Genomic DNA, 23,457 nt, shown 5'->3' with positions numbered 1-23,457 from the left:
CCATGGCAACGCTTTAAACTTTTATATTCTTTTTGGATGCATTTGAGGCTCTTAACATGCTTCAAATTGCATGAAACTCAACATGCATTTGACATTTATTGTGTAATAGACATGTGCGAAGTTTCAGAAACGGGCGTGGTAAGGGGCTCAGTAGCGCCACTTTTAGTCAAAAATGGGGTATTAGTTTTACCTACAGTAACCAAACTCGGTACGTATATTCTTCTCTTTGATCCGGACAACTTTCTAATTTACAGTCATTAGCTCCGACCAACAGGAAGTCAGATATTTTGGTTTGAATGTGTACTGTTTGGAGCATTTTCCCTCTGCCCCTCTGTGTGTGTGTGTGAGGAGGGGGGCTAGTTTAGTTTAACCATTTCTCTGCTGTGTGCAAAATCTCTGCCACTTTTGAGGGCCTTAAGGCGAGACACTACAGGTGAATAGGGAAATATTTGTAACTAGCAGATATCACCATAAAACGTTCCCAATTGATTACCTACATTAAGATGAGAAAAAAATGTATTACAAGTTTTCTGTAATTTATTGTTTAAATATGCAAATTAGGCATTATCTAATTAAATATGCGCTAATTTGCCTATATTTTAAAAAACGAAATCTCAGAATTGGATAAAGCCAGGTTCAAAATTCTTTTTTCATTGTGTTCAGATATTAGATGGGAAAAAAATTACAGAGGGATTTATGGATATCTACTTTTGTTATCCTGTAAAACAGAATATACTGTCAATAGCCTTAAAAAATGTATTTTCGCCATGTTTTTTGGAATAAAATGTTATATAAATCAGGCTAGGAATAATATATTTACAAATCCCTCTGTAATTGTCTTCATAATATAACTAGGTACAAGACTGGAAAGTTTGGTGTGTATAGGTGCTACTGAAGAGGAGATTTCGGACTTGGAGTATGAGAGAAAAGTCATTTTGAGAAAAAGGCATTTAAAGATTTGTAATGTAAAAAATCATACTTTTTTAGTGGAAACAACTATTTACTGACACAATATCTTATCAAATCATTAGCAACAACAATACAAACGACCTAAATCACATCAAAACTTATAAACACAGCATTTATGGCCTTCAACTGAGCAGAAAAACAGTCAAAAACACACATCTGAGTGTCAGAGCGCGTCACATGATGCATCTGAACCAATCACGGTGTCAGAAATTGACATCAGCCAATGAGATTTCGCTTTTAGGGTTAAATGCCCATTTTACTTTCACGATTGGTTACTGATTAAAAGGAAATGACCATATTTGGATCCGACAGCATTGTACAGCAGAGAGAGAGCTTTCCAGACATGTGCGTGATTAAAGGAAGAACACAGAGATCGCGGAGCAGCGCGTTGATTTAGAACGGCAACTTTTGTTGAATTTCAGAGAAATCTAGTGACGCAAATAGACAAAGTGTAGTAAAATAAAGACCTAAATGTGTATTTTGGACTTTTTTTCAGCACAAGTCTGAAAGAAAACATGTTATTGAAGACAAATAGCCCAAAATCTCAAAATTGACCAGTGAAAAAAAAAACGATGTTTTTGCCTGCCGTGTCTCGCCTTAACATGCTCGAAAACTCTTGAAATTTTGCACACAGGTCAGAACCCGCGGCCATTAGGGCCGGGCTGAAGCTGGTACCCGGGCGTGGCAGGGGGGCTCGACAGCGCCCCCTGGAATGGGATTCGAACACTTGTCCGTATATCAAACACGCTTGCGTGTGTGTGTGTGTGTGTGTGTGTGTGTGTGTGTGTGTGTGTGTGTGTGTGTGATTTTGGTTGGGTGACAGTTGTAGGTTACAGTTTGACAAGAGTTTATAGTTTAACAAAAGCACAATGTTGTGTTTCATTGCGAGTGTACACAAATATAAGGAAACACTTTGCATTTTGAATGATGGTCTGTATGAACAAAATGACGGAGTATGTTTTTATGTCTCCATTGTTCGATCGAGCCTCACACACACACACACACACACACACACACACACACACACACACACACACACACACACACACACACACACACACACACACACACACACACACACACACACACACACACACACACACACACAGCATTCCAGCATTGCAATCTTGACATCGCAGAATGTTCATTATAGCCTTAATAAAATATAATAATAAAATAGTCAACCTTACATATAAAAATTACACTGCTCTGTTTAAATAGTCATTTGTACAGTTTGTGCCGTTCATAATAATTTTTTTAAATTTTTCTATATTGGAACGTGAGTGTACAAAGTGTACAAAGTACAAAGCCTATAAAAAGAATAGTTTAGCATCCAAAAATGTTAATAATATATATATTATTATTATTATATATATATAATAATATATATGTTAAAAATAGGGGGGGGGGAAGAATTTACATAATATATATATATATATATATATATATATATATATATATATATATATATATATATATATATATATTTTATATTTTTATATATATATATATATATATATATATATAATTAAAGCTGCAAGCAGCGATGGAGGGCCCAAGCCGGTGGCACCGACCACCCGGTGCCTTTAGTTCCGGCTTGGGCCCGCAATCGCTGCTTGCAGCTTTAATTTATTCTGAAAATACTTTAACCCTGTAAAGCTTGAAATATGAAAAACTCTGTAGTTTTTATTGTGGGTGGCAAAAAAATATGATTGAGAGATGTACATATATGTTACTGAAAAGCCTCATGTACATCTTGAAATATTGCTGAAAATAAATTAGGTTATTCTCACAGGAACAAAAAACACATGACCCACAACCTGAAGGGGGGCGTTTCTAGAATTATACTAAAAGGCCATAAACAATAAATTTTTACTAGACTGTGTACAACAAGTTTGACAATTTAGATGCCTTAGGGGCCATAGGGGACATTTAGATGCCTTAGGGGCCACCCGTCAGCCGTTTTCAACAAAGTTTTTAGAAGACAATGGCGTTTTGGGGGACTTTACATTTTTAAAAACGGGTTTCAAAATGCAAGTTTTTAAAAACGATACCCTTATTGTCAACGTGTAAATGACACAAACTCGAATTTGTGAAAACGGTGATGTCATACGCATGCATATTACATGTTCAGTCTATAGGCGAGTAGTGTTTCTTTACAAAGAGACATCGCCAACTACTGGCCTAGCATGAATAATACAGTGGTTCAGTTTGAATGGGGATCGTTATGACAGCATTGTTATCTGTGCAAAAAAAAAAAAAAAAAACGTTTTTAGTATATCATTCTTGTTTAAATATACCCATAGAAAAGTCAAATGTGATACATTAGGCTTTATGGGGTTAAATATGGGGTTAAATGAGTCACTTGTAACTAAGTGTGCAAAGTAGTTTCCTAAACACTGATCCTGACTATGCATGCACAATTAAATGGTTTGGTACGAACCAGTAAGAACACATAAACGGCATTTGCAATTATTTCAGATTAAACAAGAAAAAGATTGATTTTATCTACTGGTGCTTGATTTTATCTATTGAGAACAGATCTGGATTGTCAAAAGCGTGTGTGACAAAACCTAGTTGAACATACAGCTGTTTCAGAGAAAAAAAGTTTTACATTTTGATCAAAGATTTTGAAGACGAACTTTTTTTCTTAGATGAATTGCGCAATAAGGCCAGGAAAGGAGCATTTACTTTCATAATGCACATTCCTGGTAATGGAATATAGTGCACAGGAGAAGTGCATCTATTCTTAGAGAAGTCAGAGCAAAGCAAAGCCAGAAGAAGGTGCTTTTAACAGCAAAATCATGCCTCACCTTCACAGCCACCAGCATCTTATCTTTGGTGGGGCTGAGGTTGTAACATTCAGCCAGGAACACCTTCCCAAAAGCTCCCTCGCCAAGCTCCCTCTTCAGAACAATGTCCCTTCGTTTAATATGCTGCACATCTGAAAGAGAAAAACAGAAAGAGAGAGAAAACCATAATGGTTGTTAAAGTTTTGTGTGTCAGGGTCATAAGTTCACAGTGGTGCAGCAATATGAAAAGGATACTGCCTTAAAGAAATAGTCACCTCAACCGAACCTGCTTGACACGCGAGAACAAACCTCATTGGTTGTGCTGCGTAACTCAGGAGAACCTTACACGTCAAGCGAACATGCTTGCACATTATACTGATGTGTGACATGTCAATAAAAGCCTAAAATAAATCTGTTCATCATATAAAGTGATCGTGCTTTTCTGAAAATTTGGACTAAACTGCTCAATTCATATGGATTTTACGATCTCTTTATGAACTTTTTAAAGTGGTAGTTGTGTAGTTGTCAGATTTCATTCAAATATCTTCATTTGTGTTTCAAAGATGAACTAAAGTCTTATGGGTTTAGAACGACATGAGGGTGAATAAATGATGTCAGTGTTTGGGTGAACTAACCCTTTAAACTTATTTTATTTAAGTTTTTCATCTAATATTTAACATTTATTTTATTTATGCTTCATTTCAATTAAAACATTTTTAATTGTTTTAGTTAGCCGGTACAACACTGGGAATGGTTCATTCAAAAATACACATTATTCACTCACCATTATGCTACTATCACACACAAAGCTATCGTATGGCAGAATGGGGATATAGTAGCCTGGCTAACGTCAGACCTCATCTCATTGAGACGTGGTCTGGGAACCACATGTTCATTTTCTCCTATTTGAGGCGTGGTTTACGATTGCCCAGAGCCGTTTATTGGGTGCTACGAATGTCTATCAAATGCGCCTGTACGTAGCTCATAGCCAATCGTTTCAATTATACCAGGTGACGTATGTAGCGACAGAAATTCGACGAGGAAGAAGACGATGGGTCATAGATTTATGTGTACACGATGGCGTTCAGCGACTATTTCCGTTTGTGCAAGACAAACATGAGGATAGAAGGTAAATTCATAGACATGTATAGAAAGGCTAGATGGCTCAAGGCGGAGTCAGCTGTGTCGTCACTTGGCGGCCATCTTAGGTCAGGAGACTGCGCTGCTGCTCCCTGCTGCTGTGGACGGAAGGTGAGTGACATACGGCAACTAAAATGCTCGTAACTTGCTGAATTCTTGACGGATTTACAAACGGTTTGGTTTATTACAAACCTTATTAACGTGGCTATGATTTGTGCTGATGCCGATGTTTAAATTGTAGCTTCACGTTTTGAGAAACGCTTAACATTGCAGCGTAGCTGTGTGTTTCATGGCATCCCTGACGTTTATGACACACCAAGCCGTTTGAAAATCGGTTGAAAATTGAGCAAAATATAGTTATTTCAGCACTACATGCACAATGACTTTAATGTTATAACTGGACGAGCGGTCCTGTCCTAAGATGGCCGCCGTGTGACGTCGTCGGGTCCCATTGACTCTCAGCGCCGGTAAGCCATCTAGCCTTTCTATACATGTCTATGGGTAAATCTGCAGTGCACACATGTTGATATAAACAAACTGCTTCGGTGTGTCGCATAGACGTCGTCACCGTCTTGCTGCTCCCTCCTCGTTCTGTGATTGGTCCCCTCGCTGAGGCGAAAATCTGATCCATGGTATCCAGGCTGCCTAGCAGCGTGAATAAAATCGCGCTGCGCGCAAGGCAGCATGGGGAAACCCAGGCTAGGAATATAGCATGATAGTGGACTTCTTGTTCTTTTATTGTGTATTTTGTAGGTGTGATCACTATGAGTTGTTGTACAGTATGGACCCTATTTTAACAATCTGAAACGCAAGTGTCAAAGCGCAAAGCGCAAGTTACTTTGTGGGCGGATCCGGGCGCTGTTGCTATTTTCCCGGCGGATAAATGACTCTTGCGCCCGACGCAAATCTAAAAGGGGTTGGTCTGAAGTAGCTTCATTATTCATAGGTGTGGTTTGGGCGTAACGTGAAATAAACCAATCAGAGCGTCCTTTCACATTCCCTTTAAGAGCAGACGCGCTTGTTCCACGGCGGATTGCTATTATAACGGCGGGTTTGCCAGCGCACGCCAGGAGCGGTTCACAGCGAGGAGAGCGACGTTCTCGTCAGGGCCGTAAAACACAGAGAAGTGACACTGGGGATGATGGGAGAAACCCACCCAAATTAGCTTCGGTTAAACAGGCGTATAATTTGGGTAAATGTGTAGCCTAATCTAGATTTTTATTTATTTATCTAGATAGATCTTTTTCACATCTTCACGGACACAACCTCCCTCGTGTGTTAATATTTTTCCTTGGAATAATGTATGATTTGCAAAAATGAAAACTGCTGCGTCTGTTTATAATTATTAGAGAATCAAAGTGGATGCGCGTTAACACACTACATTATGGCCAAGCACGCGCCCTTAAAATACCATATCACTAACGCGCAACGCGCCACTGTCTTTAGACTGTTTTTTTCCTGGTCTGTGGCGCAATTGCTTTCTAAAACTGGAAAATAGCACCATGGAAGTTTTGCGCCGGAACACGCCTTCTCTTTGCGCTGAACCGCCCCCGCGAGCGCAAGTTCATTCCCTAATTTACCAACGTGCGTCTGTGGAGGGAAACAGTCCGCTGTGCGCGGGTGCAAAATGGGAATGATACATGCGTCGGTGTTCAAAGTCAATTGCGCTGGGTGCAAGATAGGGCCCTATGTCTTGGTTTCAGCAGAAAGCAGCATAAGGGGTTGGGAAATACTTTTTTTTTAATGAACAAAAAAAGAAGCACTGTCAGTGATTCACATCAATGTCTATAATATATGATCAAAAAAAAAATGATGATAAAGGTCCAGGCATACAATTATCCCAATAATATCATCATGAGAGACAATGTCCCTTGGGAACAGGTGGCAAAAACAAGTGCGGAAAACAGAGCCAAATGAAATATGAGTGACAGGTTATCTGTATGCGCGCGTTGTGCGTGTTGTTTACGCGTACGTGTACAAGTGTAAATAAAGGCTTCAATCGCGAGTTGTTCGCATTGTGTAAAAGGTCAGTTCCTGTGCAGATGGTGTTCTAGAATTGCTGCTCACAGTCACAGCTGGATATTTTCTGCATGTTTTTTGTCTCCTCCGAGTTCTCTTTTTCAAAACAAAACGAGTGTGATGCAAATGAGAGTCAATTGTAAAAGGTCTCTTTTTGCCATCTGTTTGGAACTCACCTGGGACTTGTAATGCTTTGCCATCAATGCTCATTGTCATTTCCAATTATTTGCGTGAATATAAAGTAGCTTAAAAGCAAAATGCTCAACCACAAAAAGGCATGAAAAAAGACCTCAAATGAAAAAAAAATTCTATATCTAATTCTTTAAATTCACATAAACACATCTACTCAGTAGCCTACACGTAACACTTCATTAATAAAGGTGAAGAGTTAATGTAAATATAGGTTTCTGAATGATTTACACAAAAGAAACCAGACTATTATTCACACATGATGTGAACATACATTGAATAGCCTGTTATTGTGCTGTTATAGTAAAAAAAAGATTAATTATTATTATTTTTGACTGCGTGAACTTGTAGTGGTTGCTATGGTGAAGCCTCACACAAGATATTGTGAATTAATATTATGTTTGTGTCATTAGTTCATGCCATTCCGAGTCAAAGCAGCGTGGTCTGCAATAAAAGAGCGCGAGTAGTCCTGTACTTATCCTTTTTTTATTACGGTAATCAGCATGTTCTGGGTAAACATACTTATAGATCCTTGCAGAAAATGATTTGAAAAATTGGTAACGCTAATTGAAGTGTGTGTGTATATAGGTACTGCATTAATATATAATGCCTTTTAATGCACTTTATAATCAACTGAATGTTCTTTTTATATAGCTGTAACCAGTTAATATAGTCTGATCATTTATAATGCACAATAATACATTATAATACCTTTTAGTGCACATTTATTGTTTAACATTTAAAGAGAATGATGCATCACAGCATATGATCAACAAATACATCAGTGTTTAAATGTCATTGTTACATTAATAGATTTTATAATTGCCATTATAATGAAAAAGGCATTTTTCGGATGCATTACAATGTGGATAATTAATACTTTTGTAAGACATATCAGTTTCAAGTTGTGCTTATTACAATATTTAATTTATCGACAAACTGTCACTGAAACGGAAAATATTAAATTCAATGTAACACCTTGCCACACTTGAGCCACTGACAGACATCCAGTATCAGGTGCTACTATCATTATTAAAGCTCGGAGATTTGAGATGCTGGGATCTAGCAGACTGAAGCAGAATCAGGTCAAGTCTGGAGCACTTTCCCGTCCCCCAAAAACTCATTTATATTCACTCGCTCTTTCATTAAGTGGTCCGCTGGGTTTGTCCCGTCCTCTAAGCGAACAATTACATGTGCACCTGCCATAGGAGTTTGGGATGGGTTAACTTAACCTTCAGCTCCCCACCCAACCGGTAAGCCCCGCTCCTCCCACAACCTATTTCAAGATTGGTCAATTAACTCTTTCACCACCATTGACAGAATTTTCCATGATTTATGACCAGGGCATTCCTTAGGGTGGTGCAAATGGTGCGAATGGAAAAGCGACCGTGAAAGAACCGCGGGGAATCTTCTAAAAGAGTCCAGAATCTTTGGATCAATACACAGGCGAAGAAGAAGCAGAAACAAGCGATTGAAGCATTGCGTACGCCACGTGTGATCTAACGCGATCATCAAACATTCAACAGCTTATAAATCAAAACTGCCTAACGTTACAATGAAATGTCCAACCCATGGTTACTCTAAAAGACTCACTGTAGTGTTTTAACCATGAACACATGACCATATTTACATATTCACAATTTGGCCAGTATTTAAAGGTTAATCAGTCAGGACCAGGGCCGTACACCATTAAGAAGTAAATTGAGAATGTTTTTTGAATTCTTATTCAAGTCCTGAATTTGAATTGACAAAAAAGACCTAGATGCAGAGCATTTTAATTTAAGGAAGTAAAATTAAAATGTACACTAAAACTCGAAGAAATTCACCAATGTAATTAATGTAATTTTCAACAACAAAAGGAACATAAAAAAATAAATGCTCAAAAACACATATTCACAAATAGCTGATCAGTTATCAAGCACCTGGGTTGTGTCGGTGTCCACCTTCATTGAACTTCAAATGAGACTGGATGAGATGGTAGTCCAATTATGAGGAGTAACAATAGATCGCTTGAATCAAAATCTTTGTGAAGGTGTGCACATCCAGAGCTCCATTAAACCTGGCCTGCATTCATTTACAATGCCCTTTTTCTGAGCGGATGCCTTTGTCCTCTCACACTTTAGCCTGATAAATTCAGCTTGTCATCAAATGTTACCTTGAAACAATGCAATCGAAGTAATTGTGTCCAGAACAATGACGGTGTACACAGGAGACATCGGCATAGACATATCTTCTCCAGATGTCCTGAGCAGTTCAATGTGAACAGGACACAAAACACGGTCACTGCAGGATACAAATATCAGCAGCCATTACCGCTAATCTGATGAAGCGGGAGAAATAGCCAGATATTGCAGGAGTGCGATAAAACACTTGCTCTTCTCAATGCATCTTTGAGACAGGTTATTTCAAATGGAAGGTCATTCTCCTCACTCTTGTATTTATAATTGCAGTTTTGCTCTTGCAACAAATTAATATGTGACAGCTTAAACTTCCAACATATTAAGTTATAGCTATGTAGGCAAAGGTGTTTATGTAGCGAGTTAGCTCAAATAAATATTAATAATCAAATCATAACTTGTTATAATTGATTATGAATATTTGGATCAGTTAATAGAATTAACCTAATGTAGTAAAATTAATATTACAATCAACCCACCTGTTCGTCTCATGAACACTTAGCGTTAATTGTTTATTAATTCTAAGAAATATTCATTTCCGGGGGAGGGAAATGTCTTTCTTACTGTACAGTACTACTAAGAGCCTGTAGTCAAAATCGTCAAGTAAACTTAGTTGCAAGCAGATAATCAGAACCAAATACGTATTGTGCACAAGTTTTATGAACTAAATCACAAACATAACTAATCTAAACACACATACATACATGCATAGGTAAAATGGTGATTGACAGAATGGAACCGGAAGCAGGAAATGGAACTATGGAAAAGATCCATTTAACTATGAAAAGAACCATCAGCTTAGCATTATAAGAGCACCTCATTTTAAATGTATACTTGCATGGCCTTTGCAGTGAAACATATCGTGAAGTTCGAAGGATTTTTGATGATTCCATGAGTCTCAATCGATGAAGTTGCAATCGTTTTCTTCTCCGTTGGATGAAGAAGATATGATGAACTTGCATGGTTAGTTTGACTCTGTTCTGGTTGAAAGTTGTCTCTCTTTCTCTTTTCATGAGTACATGGTTGTGAGTCAAGGCCTGCTGCCCTGGGGCCTGCTCAGGCCACGCAGGACAGCACGGCACCCTGAACGTACCGAGAAGGACAAGAGAGGGGAGGGCTTGTGTAGATTTTAAAGCCTGGCCATTTAAAGACTGAGAAAGTTCCCACCTTTCAGGGTTGGCTCAACCAATAAGAAAGGGGGAATTTCCAAGCGGGAGATTCCTATGTTGGGAGGATTCATGACGCCATCTCAAGTGTGGTTAGACATCTGTGTGTCCATTTATACTCAGATAGATATAACAAACACACACTGCATTCTAAGAGAAGGTGATGTACACTAAAGTCTGAGTCATTAAATGAGGATTAATTTAATAGGAGACACGATACAGGTGGGGTTACATTGTCAGTTTTAAAGTCTGATTCTGTCTTCCCTGTGGTCTATGTCGTGACCACATTTTTAACAGCAATAAAACGAACTTATCTGATCGTAGTCATGGTAACCAAGAAGACCCTTCTTGCCCTTGTTGGGGGGATGGGACCACAGATCCCAGAGTGAGTTTTAAATATTATTTGTTAACTATAACAAATAATTTTGTCTGATTTGTCTGTCGTTACATTTTCAGTTTTAATTGAGGGACATGATGTGACAAAATTATATATTTGCAATGTATAATTTCGTCACGACCGTGTATTTATTGGCTTTGTAACACATGGAGCTCATTGTAAATGCTAGTGCACTCACTTCCTCTAGGAATACTGCTACCTGAATAATGATCTTCAGTCTATTGCATGTGATCCAGCTGTATTTCCCATGACTTAAGCAAGAAACCCCAGCAGCAAATATTTCAATATTAAAGGGGCTATGGCATGAGAAATCAAATTTGCCTTTATTTATTTTTTACATATAAGTGGTCTTTGTACCATTAAAACACCCTGCAAGTTTTATAGCTTAAAATGTCCTCTTCATTATGAGCACAGCAGTTATATAATAAATCAAGCTCCAAAAACGACTCGTTTTGATATTGCGGGATCTGTGACGCAAACTTTAATCGCACCATAGGCTCCGCCCACTGGCATTCAGTCACTTAATTGCTGGCATTTACCTACAAAAGCAAATTCAGCCTATTAAAATCACTGACACTGGATAAAGTGTAGAGATGTGGGTTCAGTTTCTGCCATACTCCACGCACTTGAGTCTGTCATCAACAAGACAAATGGAAGAGTGAAAGAACATTCGCTTTGTCACGTCCAGTTTAAACAGCTCATTTGAGTCTCTGTACAGACTTCAGAAGGATCCCAGCATCAGAAACAAGTGGATTTATTTTATTTTAATGGCATCCCGGAACACGTCGGATGATTATAGTATGTTAGTTCGGAGCATTTTGTTTTGCGAGGCAAGATGAAACTGTATTGGATCTGACAACAGCTGCATCACAAAAGTAAATGATTTAATAATGCTTTGTCAGTAAATGACAGTTTTATATATGGAACTGACTACATGTAGCCTACTTACTTTAGGGTTAGGGCAGGATTAGGATTTGGTTTAGGGCTAGTTGCATGTAATTATGCCTAATTTATAGTTATTACTATAGTAAATACATGTAACGTGAAACAAGGACACATTAAATGCAATAGCGAGTGGACGCTGATGATGTTTCCTATCCAGTGACGTTAGCTAATCATAACAGCGGCTGTTTAATGACAAGCCCTAAAGGAGCCGCCCCTTAAAAATTGATAATTTTCCTTGCTCTATATAAATAAATACATAAATAAAATAGATGTGTTATGTTAAAGGTGATCTAAGCGATCTCACGCGTTTTTTTAGGCCAAAACTTTGTTTTGTGTGTCACATACAGCAAACATCTCCTCACTATCCGCTACCTACCTGTCCGCTGAACACGCTGTAAAAAAAATGCGGTCTCTGTAGACACCCCAGGCTGCACAGACGGCAACAAAAACAAACTGGGCAACCCGCACCACGAAACATAACAAACAGTGTTCCAGCCAATAACCGACAAGAAGGATTTGGGGGGTTAGTGCGCGGATGATGAGGAGGAGGGAGGGTCTAGCTAGCCTCTGTTTTGTTTGACAATACTTTGAACGTCAACAAGAAGTGACGTCACCCAACATCACTTAGAGCACCTTTAACATAATTCTATGTGATCCACATGGCAAAACGCAAAGTGAACAAATGTTCAAACAGACATATAAAGTCAACACTTGGTCTCCATGTGCAAATGAGATGCTAGAGATTATTCTTGGATCTTGGATATAGGTAAAGCAAAACTCTATGCTAACCATCAACTGAGATGCTATTGTATGTAGTTCAGGAATTAACTCATGTTGGTTTGAAAAGGGAAGTAAGTAAATGCAGCAGAACTCAATTGTAATAGCTTTTGTGAGTCAGTCATCTTTTGAGTTCCTGAAAAGTCAGCATGTCATGGCTCAAGGGACTTGCTTACTTGAAACCGTGCAACAGCATCCTTTCAAATACAAAAGTCTACAAATAAAACCGTAATCATGCAAGGAAACATTTTAATTCTCAAAATTGTTGTATGAATGAAGTCACATTTCACACAAAAATTATATAGCATAAATAATTAAGCCTATTGTAAGATTTTTTTCTTTGCATTGTGACTAATGACAATTAAATACATTTTCCCCCACAAACTACCACAATGTCCAAACATTTTACATTTGAGTTTTTGTGTATTTCCTTATATTTGATTTTCATATACTGTATAAAAGTAAAATAAAACAATACAAATATATGAATTAAAACATGCAGAAATAAATGTTTAGTGTTTAAATAATATATTAAATTATTTACAAATATCGAATAACAATACAATTATATTAGATATTACAAATATTATAACGACATTGATAAATATCACAATGGAAAATGTATCAAATAAACATTGTCTTATTTATGCTATACATATTCAATTTCTTTCTCATGGACCACTGAATTTTTTTGCATTACTGCATATTCTTTATACAGTAGATGTGGATTGTGATAAGTCATGTCTACAAATGTAACCCCAGTATCAACTGGGTGAAACTGGTCTGAAACACATCGCTCTTCTCTTTTATGTTCTCGCTATAAAAAAATCATGAGCTGAACCTTGGACCATTTTTATAAGGTGTATCTTTATATAAATGATTCAGCTTATACAGCTAACACATAAAGAGCTTTCTAGTTGCTCAGAGTCTGAGAAGTAAAAATATACGCTCTCTTAAGCAGCTAACTGTCATTTAAATATCACACACTCATCAGATATGGGCACGGCCATGATGGTTATGTATCTACAGCTATAAAGATTTTATGCCATCCATTATGCATAAAGAGTTAATTTATTCATGAGGGCAAAATGTGATTGTCCTCTGCCTTTTGGATTCCTTTTCATAGCCGTCAGTGCACCCTGTGAATAGACCACTGTTTTGTGCCTGGAATATAAATAGACTGTGTGTGTGTTGATGTGTGCAAGTCTGTGTCCCCATATATTCGATAGTACGTGCCATAAATCAGTCAGGCCCCCCTTTTAACCTCTAAATTTGGCTAACAAAAACACTTATGTAAAGTGTCAAGTATATTTGTTCCAATTAATTACATTAAAGGTCTAAACTAAGACACCATTTGCTCCAAGAAAAGTAATTGTCAATGCGCAACTCTTCGGTCACAACGGGCCCCAAAAATAGCAAATAAATATATAAAAGATCTCATAAATCTTAGCAGGAGCTCTGCGGATTCATTCATGGCCATTTATACAAACAATGGAGTTGGCATTTGTTCCCATGCACTCTGCAATAAGTGCAAGCTCAGGGCATACAAAAGTCTTCTATTTTTAACACGTTTGTGCTTATTCAAACATCTTCTTAGTGACCCATATACCGCGCTATATAATGAGGATATACTGCGGGCGAGTTAAAAGGTCAAGAGTAGCGTTCTTTCGTAAACACAGGAATTATTTCCCTCACCATTATTTCCAAGAGATATAATGCAGGCGTAGCGTAAGCTTAGGTGAGAATTGACGAAAACAGAAGTGGAGATGATAGAGATAGAGCAAAACAAAACACCGGTCACGATTTAGAAGTCTAAAACAAGTTTTAAAGAAAAATGTCAGAGGATCTGCCGTTCTCGTGAAGCCAGTTGTTGCCGGAAGCCAGTGATTATAGTTTGTAAAATGTTAAATATGGATATTTTTCTTACAAAAACCAATAGTTTCGCTTCGAAGGCATTTATTAGCCCACGGATTACTTTTAAGATGGAAGGATGTATGTGCTTTTGGGAGCTTCAAAAAATCAGGCACTATTCATTGCCATTACAAAGCTGGAAAGAGCCAGGAGATTATTAAATATAACTACGATTGTGTTCGGCTGAAAGAAGAAAGTCAAATACACCTAGGATGGCTTGAGGAATAATAATTACATTTTGGAATAATTTTCATTTTTGGGTGAACTATTCCTTTAATTTCTTTATTTAAAGGGGTCATGACATGAGAAACCAAATTTGCCTTGATCTTTTGGTATATAAGAGGTCTTTGTACCATTAAAACGTCCTGCAAGTTTCATAGCTTAAGACGTCCTCCCCATTATAAACGAATCATTTATTTAATCAAGCTCTAAATACAGCTCGTTCTGGATCCATGGTAAGAAGTGACGTCACGGTACGAAGTGACGTACCAGCGTTTGCATAATGACCGCCTCCAGCGCAAGACAACTACGCTTAAAGCGCAAGACAACTACGCTCATTTCGTATCGCCGCGCGCCTCACAAGTGTTCAGTCGACGGACAGCGAGTGGGTCTGTGTACAGGGAAATTACGACGCCGCAGATGTGCTGTTCCTGGATGTGGACAAACAACATCTTTGAATACGCTGCGAAAGATCCAGACGTCAGGGAAAAATGGATGCACTTTATTTTTTGCGGACGTCTCAGTCACGACAGTGTTAGTTTAAGCGTTTGTTCTGTACATCTGAAGGATGACTGTTTTGAGACTGTTTTGATCTTTGCCAGAAAACTGTTGCTCAAAGATAAGTCCGTGCCGTCTATTCTGGGCTCAACAACGACGACGCAAACTGTAAGTAATGTATTTAAAACTTTAAACTAATTTTTAAATACGCTGAAAGATCCAGTCGTCAGGGAAAAATGGATGCACTTTATTTTTTGCGGACGTCCCAGTCACGGCAGTGTTCTATACATTTAAGGATGACTGTTTTGAGGAAAAAATCCCAATATGATGCTTGGCTTTGCCAGAAAACTGTTGCTCAAAGATAAGTCCGTGCCGACTCTTCTGGGCTCAATAACGACGACGCAAACTTCCTTTTTACCATGGCTAATATAAACACATTTGTATAAGAGAATCTTGAAAATATGTCGCCTTTCTAGTAGGCCTACATGTGATAGAAAATTAAAAATGTTGCCTTTATCAATGCTGCATCTTCAAATATGGCCTGTGCATGCATTTTTGTCCGTGGTACACCCTATCATTTCATTGGAATTAGTTAAATAATGTTAAACTGTTAGCAAATGAAGCTATTGGATAATTATGCAACAATAATCCGTTTTCAAGTGTCTCGGGTTAATTTTTTTTTATTAATTCAAAATAGTTTCACTTTCCATGTGGACACGGGCTGATCCAGTCTTCGTTGTTGTGGTGATGGTTCATTTTCCTCTGATTCTGGCTCAAACATAATAAGGTTTTATCATTGCCAGAGCCATCGCTTCGCATGCATCACCCGCTATTAAACAGTTACGCCGAATCCGCAAACGTTCTGGCTGGGGGCGTTAATATTGATGCATAGGCACTGACGTTAGCCAATCATAACAGTGGGCGTTAACACTGAACTCTTAAAGGGGAAACACCCCCAAAACAGACTGTTTGAATCAGAGGATGAGAAACAGGGTGGGAAAAGGTCATAAATCACTACATTTTAAAAGTTTTTGGTAAAAAAAACTATAGTAATACTATAATTGCACCTAAGGGAACATAATAATAAAATAAAAAAAACCATGTCATGACCCCTTTAAAAAAAAATAATAATAATAATTCCTGACCCCAAACTGGTTGTATAAATAGGGTCAAATTAGATTTCACATCAACTTTGAATTGTATTTTAGAACCAAATGAAGCACATCAACGCGTAGCGAGTACTCACAGGTGGTTGGTTTGTTGCAACTGTGTCCATGTCGAAAGTACTGCGGGTTCTCGATGACAGGAATGCGACTCATGCCGATTACGACTGCGTCAGGTCCCGCATCGAGAGAGCAAGGTGTGACGATACCATGGTTGACATGATGAAGAGGGCTTGCAGAGTCTTCCTCTCCGCTGATAACTGCCACTGGACCTGTAGAACAAGCCAAAAATAATGATAAATGTACAGTTTATACTCGAAACGTCAGCTAAACAGGATGACCAAACAACCATCAGCACAACATAAAACCGTTGGAGTGACTTTACAAGATTACGCAGACATCAAAACACTTTCATCAAGTTTACATTTATTTATTGTGAAATTGACAGTGGTTTGAAATCATATGAAATTTGCCACCTGGGGGAGAAAACCATTGAGCTGAATTGAAGAATAAGGAAACTGCCGGTAAACATACAATTTTCAAGAAGCCCACATCAAAACGTGACTTCTCAAAACAGTTTTTTGTTCACAGGCACACTCGGGGGAGCAGTTTGAACAAGGGCAACCAAGCAAATCATCAATACAGAGTGACTAAAGTACTTCAAATTCGTCTCAAATACCAATGTGAAATACCAATTGCAAAACCAGGTAACTTCCGGTTTGCCCTACAAAACCAAATCATCCCTATAGGACTCTCACCACACACGCACACACACACTAAATTCCACTTAGCTAGTCAGAATGTGTTCTGGTATTAACGATACATCTCATATAATGCAAACTGGTCAAATGAAGGTATCTTCAAAGACCCCTCAAGTCTTTGTGCCCATGTACAAAGATGTGTACTACAGATATTATTACTATCACAGTGAATTATGTACACACAAGATGCTTTTATTTGAACCTGTTAACCTGTAGGAGGACACAGCCGCACTGAAGCGTTCTTTGTTTACATTAACTAACAGATTAAAATTATAACTCTAGGTTTTTCAACCGAGTTTGTCACATCCTCTGAATTTCTCTGAAAAGGATAACATTAGAAACATATTTTTTCCAGCGAATCAATAAATCTCACCAACTCTTGTGTCAGTAGCAGTTGAAGAGACCTGAAAATGTATTTTTATTTCTCACCTTGACTGTCTCAGTGTTATGGAGCATTGCCCAGACTTGCTAGGTGTAACCCCCACAAATACAACCCTAGGTGCAAGGTGTGTGAAGTCTTGCCATAACAGCAGAGCCACAGGCAGTACACCAACTCCAGACTGAAAGTGACATGCACAAGTAACATGGCTTGTTTATTTGTATTGGGGTTTTACAAGGGCTAAAACCGTTTAAGCCTTAGTACGTGTTTGTTTTTAAAGACAACTGTCTCTATAGTATGTTTGACCACAGCAGTTTCTTATGTGCAATCTGGATAAGAGTATCTACTGAATGTCTTAAAGTCCCCCTGTGGGGAAAATCAAGTTTTTAATGTTGTTTATACGTATGTCTATGTAGTGTTTTCAATATGATTTAAGACAAACCATGTGCAAATTCATAAGTCAACACCATTGCTAAGTATTTTGTCTTTAAAACTGCAGTGATCTAAAGACAGTCTCAAAAACGTAGTTTGAAATCGCTGGTGTTTCTTACGTCACAAACTACCTCTTAACCAATCACGTCAACGTGCGGCCGAGCTTTAGCATATCGTTATGATGTATATTATAAACTATATGCCTTTCTCCACTGATGTTCTGAGTTGTTCAAAGCGTTTCTAAGGATGCTGATTGTTAGAAGGCAGCTGTCTGACTCTGAGATGGCGAACGGGAACATGTTTTTTGTAACATTACAAAACAAATTTTTAGCTGTTTGATAACATGGTCAAGCAAAAGGCTAATCATATCAATTACCGTTATGTGTCCGACGTTGTAAAGAGCGATAACATTGTGCAGCGTTTACCTCAGTAAGTTGGCCGAGCGAATCTCTGAGCTGGTGTGAGTGAGTGGAGGCGGGGCTAATTAGCAAATTCATGGAACTGCGTATATTAAATGAATCAAGGGTGTAGAGTTGGATTCAAGCTATTTTAAGGCACGAATAAATCTTTTTTCACAGGAAAAAACATTTAAATATATAATTTTGGTGATCAAAGATGAGTTTTAAGGGGTGCAATTATTGACTACAGGGGGGACTTTAAATATAAATGTACATTAATGTCAGATTGATGAAGTTTTGCAATCTTCTGCATTTCTCTGAATTAATGAAGTCTCTACTCATTTTGTGCACTAGCTCATGTGGTGACAGAACGCGTAGGTTGAAGTAAACACACCCCATGAACAGAACCACACATCTTTGTGTTTGACATTTAGGGTCCTAGCGAGAAATGTTTCTTCTTGGCTCAAAGTAAATCTGAGAGTTCGATTTTAAACATTTCACTGTAACTCTTGGTGTTCCCAGTCAAATCTCACTCTGAGGGATACAGAACACCATTATTGATGGTCCTTCTCGAAGGCTATAGAAAATGTATGACTCCTCCATTGGACCGATCATTTATTTTGTTTACGATTGTATACAAATCTTTGGGAGACAAGCAGGAGCATATTTTATTCAACAAGAATGCTAAACTTACCATGCATCATATAAGATAATTTGTCTCACAAAACATCAAGATCACATTTTGCCCTTAAAAATACTTTAAATATTTATTTATTGCATTAAGAAAGTTAAGCACATTTTAAGACCATTTAGAATTTTTGCGACATTTATTTTCATGACAATTTAGCACATTTCTACGGAGCCCCTAAGGGGACATATAATATGAGAAAAAATATGAGATGGGAGGAAAAAATAATAAGTCAATGCATTTTGTTCTCTGGCAAAATGTTTGCATTCCAAATTCCATGAGATACTTTGCATCCGCTTGCAAAACCTTTGCGTTCCCTCGCAAAAGAAAACGTGTGTATACTTGTGTAGTTGTGTACGTTTCTTGGGGGAACGCAAAATATTTGCAAGAGAATAATTTTTCTTCTTCACCATGTCCCTTTTATTATATTTATTTACCTTCAACATATTCTCATTTTATATTATATTATATATTAATGATAAAAATAATTTAGAAAGAATGGGATTAATTGTCATAAAAGTGGGAAAAAATGGAATGGAATGAATCTTTGTCATGGAAAACAAAAAATAATCATGCAAAAAATTATGTTTGTCTTGGTATAGTACAACCACATCAGTTCTCAAACACTACAAGGGTAAACAAAAATAAGTTGCATATGCAGAATGTTCTTAACTTGTTGATCAAGAACATTCTGCAACTGTATTGAAGAGACTAAAAAACAGAATCCTAGTAGACGTGACTAACTTGACAAGCAAGACCTACAACTCAACATGTGTAATTCACAATGCTACCAAGGCTCCACGTACATTAGAAAAGCTAAGCAAGCACCATACAAGCATTAGCTCAGCTTGATTCCTGGCCTACACTAGCACACAATCTCCTGAACTGAACTGCAATGAAAAAATAAAGAGCCCCTTTCATCAATCAGACTCCAACCATTTAAACAGAGGGAGGTGGGATAAAAATGGACAACGTTGCATCATCCTGGGCAGTCGGTGGTGGGCCACGATTGAACAGATGCCATTAAATATTTACCTTTCATTACGGAGTCGCAGGGAGCACACAGAAACATGTGATCATTCAGATACTGACAGTAAGACTGCTATCGATCAGGCTATGTTGCGGCCCCATGACTTCACTGATCCAACAGTGCAAAGAGAACTCTGTTCAACGAGCCATATTCAAAACACACAGTGGCAAGCCCAGATGCTGCGAAAATAGATTTGGACTGTTCAGTGTTAGCGCTGTAGTTCATACTGTACTCAAATGAGCAGACGCTACAGGCTGCATGTACCAAATGTCGCCAACAAATTGATTCTAAATGCTGCAAATGATCAGAAAAAGCTAACTATTTAAGGTTTTATAGATATCTGTTATAATTCAGTATAATTCTAGCCATTCAGTGGCGTGACATTGACTAGAAAAAAATAAAGTTTTTTTTTTTGAGGAACACATTTATGCCAAAAAGGTTCTATATAAGGAGAAATGTCTTTTAATACCCCATGTGGTGAAAAACAAGTTTTTAATGTTGTTTATATGTCTATGTGGTGTTTTTAATATGCTTTACTACAAATATGCAAATTCAACAGTCAACACCATTGCTGAGTATTTTCTCCTTAAAACTGCATTGTAAAAAGACACGGTTTGAAATCGCCAGTGTTTTTTTACGTCACAAACTACCTGGGAACCAATCACGTCGACGTGCCAGCGGGCTTTAGCATATCATTAACTATGGTCTGAAGCAGTGGAGTCTCAAGAGAAGCCAGGTTATCCCGGTATATTTTTCTGTTGATATGAACAATTGTGAACATTTAGGAATATAGCGGGTGAATTATGTATATATGATGTATATTACGATATTATGATGAACTATATGCCTTAATTCACTGACGTTCTAAGTTTTTAGAAGGCAGCTGTCTGACTCTGAGATGGCAAATGGGAACATAGTTTGTGTAACATTAGCAACACATTATCATATTAATAACCGCTATGTGTCCGACGTTGTAGAGAGCGATACATAAAACGCATTATCATTCTGATACATCAACTAGTAGACGTAACTGTATGAGTGAGTGGAGGCGGGACTCATTTGCATATTCATGGGAGCAAGTTACATCCAAGCTATTTCAAGGAATGATTAAAAAAAATATTTTATATATCATATATATATATATGCAATTTTGGTGATCAAAGATGAGTTTTAAGGGATAAAATGATTGACTATTTGTATCAAATTGAAAGCATACTGTACATTACATTATCTGTGCATTATATTAACTGTTCTAAAACAGTAAACCATGGCTTCACAGGGCTTATTGCTTTCATAAAATGGTTTGTCCATAAACATTTATTTGAATTAAGTCACAGTTGTATGTGTGTAGAGCAATTTACTGTACAGCGGCTTCGAACGCGGCTCAACCAATCAGAATAAAGGACTGGAACTATCCATTTTATAATGCGCAGTATGCTAGAATTGGATTCCAAACATAACCATACCTTCTGTTTATGGTTAAGACTGATAATCAATCTCAATTTATGGGTTGCATTAACTTGAGTGTGCGGTTTATTGTTGGCTACTATGGTAATCAATGTAAACTTCTATGAGAATCTGACAAATGACAGAACCTGAGCCTTTCACAAGCAATAAATGGAACCTTTTTTTTATTTTAACCAATCTCAATTAGGTTCTCCAATTAGTCAAGAACACAACCACCAGTCAATAATGTAGTCAAGAGAGCCAACAACTGATTACACAAAAGGTTTAAAGCAAATACATTATCCAATGTTAATGTTTTGGAGTACTTGCCAATGGTGGGTGAACTGTATTTTTCTAAAACTGTTTAAATATAAAAACATAAAATATCTGTATTTTGTTCCTCATATATTCATTTTGGTGAATTAATATGGAAAAACAATCGATATAAAGCTACCAATGTGATAATGCATGTTACCTTCTATATGGATAGTTTGCATGTCTCTATGTGAATCCAAATGAATTTACAGACAAATTAATGCAGAGTGCCAAGTTTGGTTCTTCACTGCATCTATGCGGCCTGGAGGAAAGGAAATCACATCAATAACCACTGACAATTCTAATCTTCCGAAGCTCCCCAGACCAAAGCGGCAACGTGGGTTCAATCACTACCCTAAGAGTCTAGGAAATACATCTGCAAAAACCGTGGCACACAGAGAGGTGAGGTACAAACAGCTAATCTTAAATATGCAGTACAGATAATCACAGAGGTAAGCCACTGTCACCTAAAATCTGGGTTACCATAATGGTTTCAATCAGGCAATGTGCTGGAGGCAAGAATGTAATTATTGTCTGATTCTCTTCAAGTCGCATATGGTTACGTAACATGTATCACATCAGCATTTCTTTTTAGCTCTCCAGTTTTAATTCTAGGTAGAATTTCACGGGTAGTCCAAGAGCTTTATTAAAGTCTAACACACACACACACACACACACACACACACACACACACACACACACACACACACACACACACACACACACACACACACACACACACACACACACACACACACACACACACACACACACACACACACACTGCATAAATCATAGTGCAGCTGTATTAATCCCATCAAAAGAACAAAGTGACAATTCTACTGGAATAAACACGCTCAAACTGAGAACAAAGAGAGAAAGTGCAAAAAAACGCTTAATTTAATAATTCAGCACTTGTTAAAAAAAGAACATTTTTGTTTTCATGTCGTGTCTGTGACCCTGTTACGGTGTCTAGAACACAGGGATTCCCCTGTCAACACTCTTTTTCCTCATCAAAGGCAAATATGACAAATATATAATTTAGATTCATGTAGCTATTTACAGTAAATTACTGGAGTTACAAATGTTTGCAGACGCTACATTATTGAATAAATGAATATAATAAAACATTTTGGCCATATGACAGAAATCTGATATTCTATTTATTGTATTTCTGTTTTGCCTGTAACTGGAGAATATTCGGTACATCCTATACTATATTCTTAAATGATCTAGTGTAATTTTTTGCATGGATTTTATTGAAAAGATCTTAGGCTCATGTAACCAGCCTCTTTTTGCAATGTTTCACGGTGTGTCTGAGGAACGTTGAGGTTCTATTGTAGTAGTTTCGTACGCTTGCACGGCAACGTACTACATAAAGTTTGTAACGCGTAAAATGCACATAACTAACGTAAATCAAGCAAGCAAGTATAGGCCACAAAGTGTTGGCGAAATAACACATTGGCGGATAATATGGAATTTTTTCCAGAAAACTTCTTGCACAAAATAAATTCAAGCACACGTTTATTTTCACAAACTTTCAAGGATTTCAAGGACCCGTGGGAACCCTGTATTATACTGTATATATAATGCCCTTCAAATGTTAGTCAGGTTTCTTTCATAACCGAGTTTACTTTTTAATTGGT

General features: G+C 37.6%; 1 protein-coding gene across 6 annotated transcripts in view; it reads right to left on the bottom strand.

The window, feature by feature from the left end:
• ntrk3b (neurotrophic tyrosine kinase, receptor, type 3b) overlaps positions 1–23,457 on the bottom strand; it is a 172,124-nt gene that overhangs the window by 15,868 nt on the left and 132,799 nt on the right. For all 6 annotated transcript variants that reach the window (XM_079590710.1, XM_079590705.1, XM_079590706.1 and 3 more), the window contains 2 exons: positions 16,446–16,634; positions 3,783–3,913 (listed from right to left, as the gene is read on the bottom strand). In XM_079590710.1, coding sequence (XP_079446836.1) covers positions 3,783–3,913; positions 16,446–16,634 — 320 coding nt within the window. The remainder of the gene's footprint in view (positions 1–3,782; positions 3,914–16,445; positions 16,635–23,457) is intronic.

This window comes from Phoxinus phoxinus (genome assembly GCF_949152265.1).
Source record: "Phoxinus phoxinus genome assembly, chromosome: 2".
NCBI lineage: Eukaryota > Metazoa > Chordata > Actinopteri > Cypriniformes > Leuciscidae > Phoxinus > Phoxinus phoxinus.
Note: the sequence above shows the minus strand (reverse complement) of the source record. Positions and strands in the feature narration are given on the sequence as shown.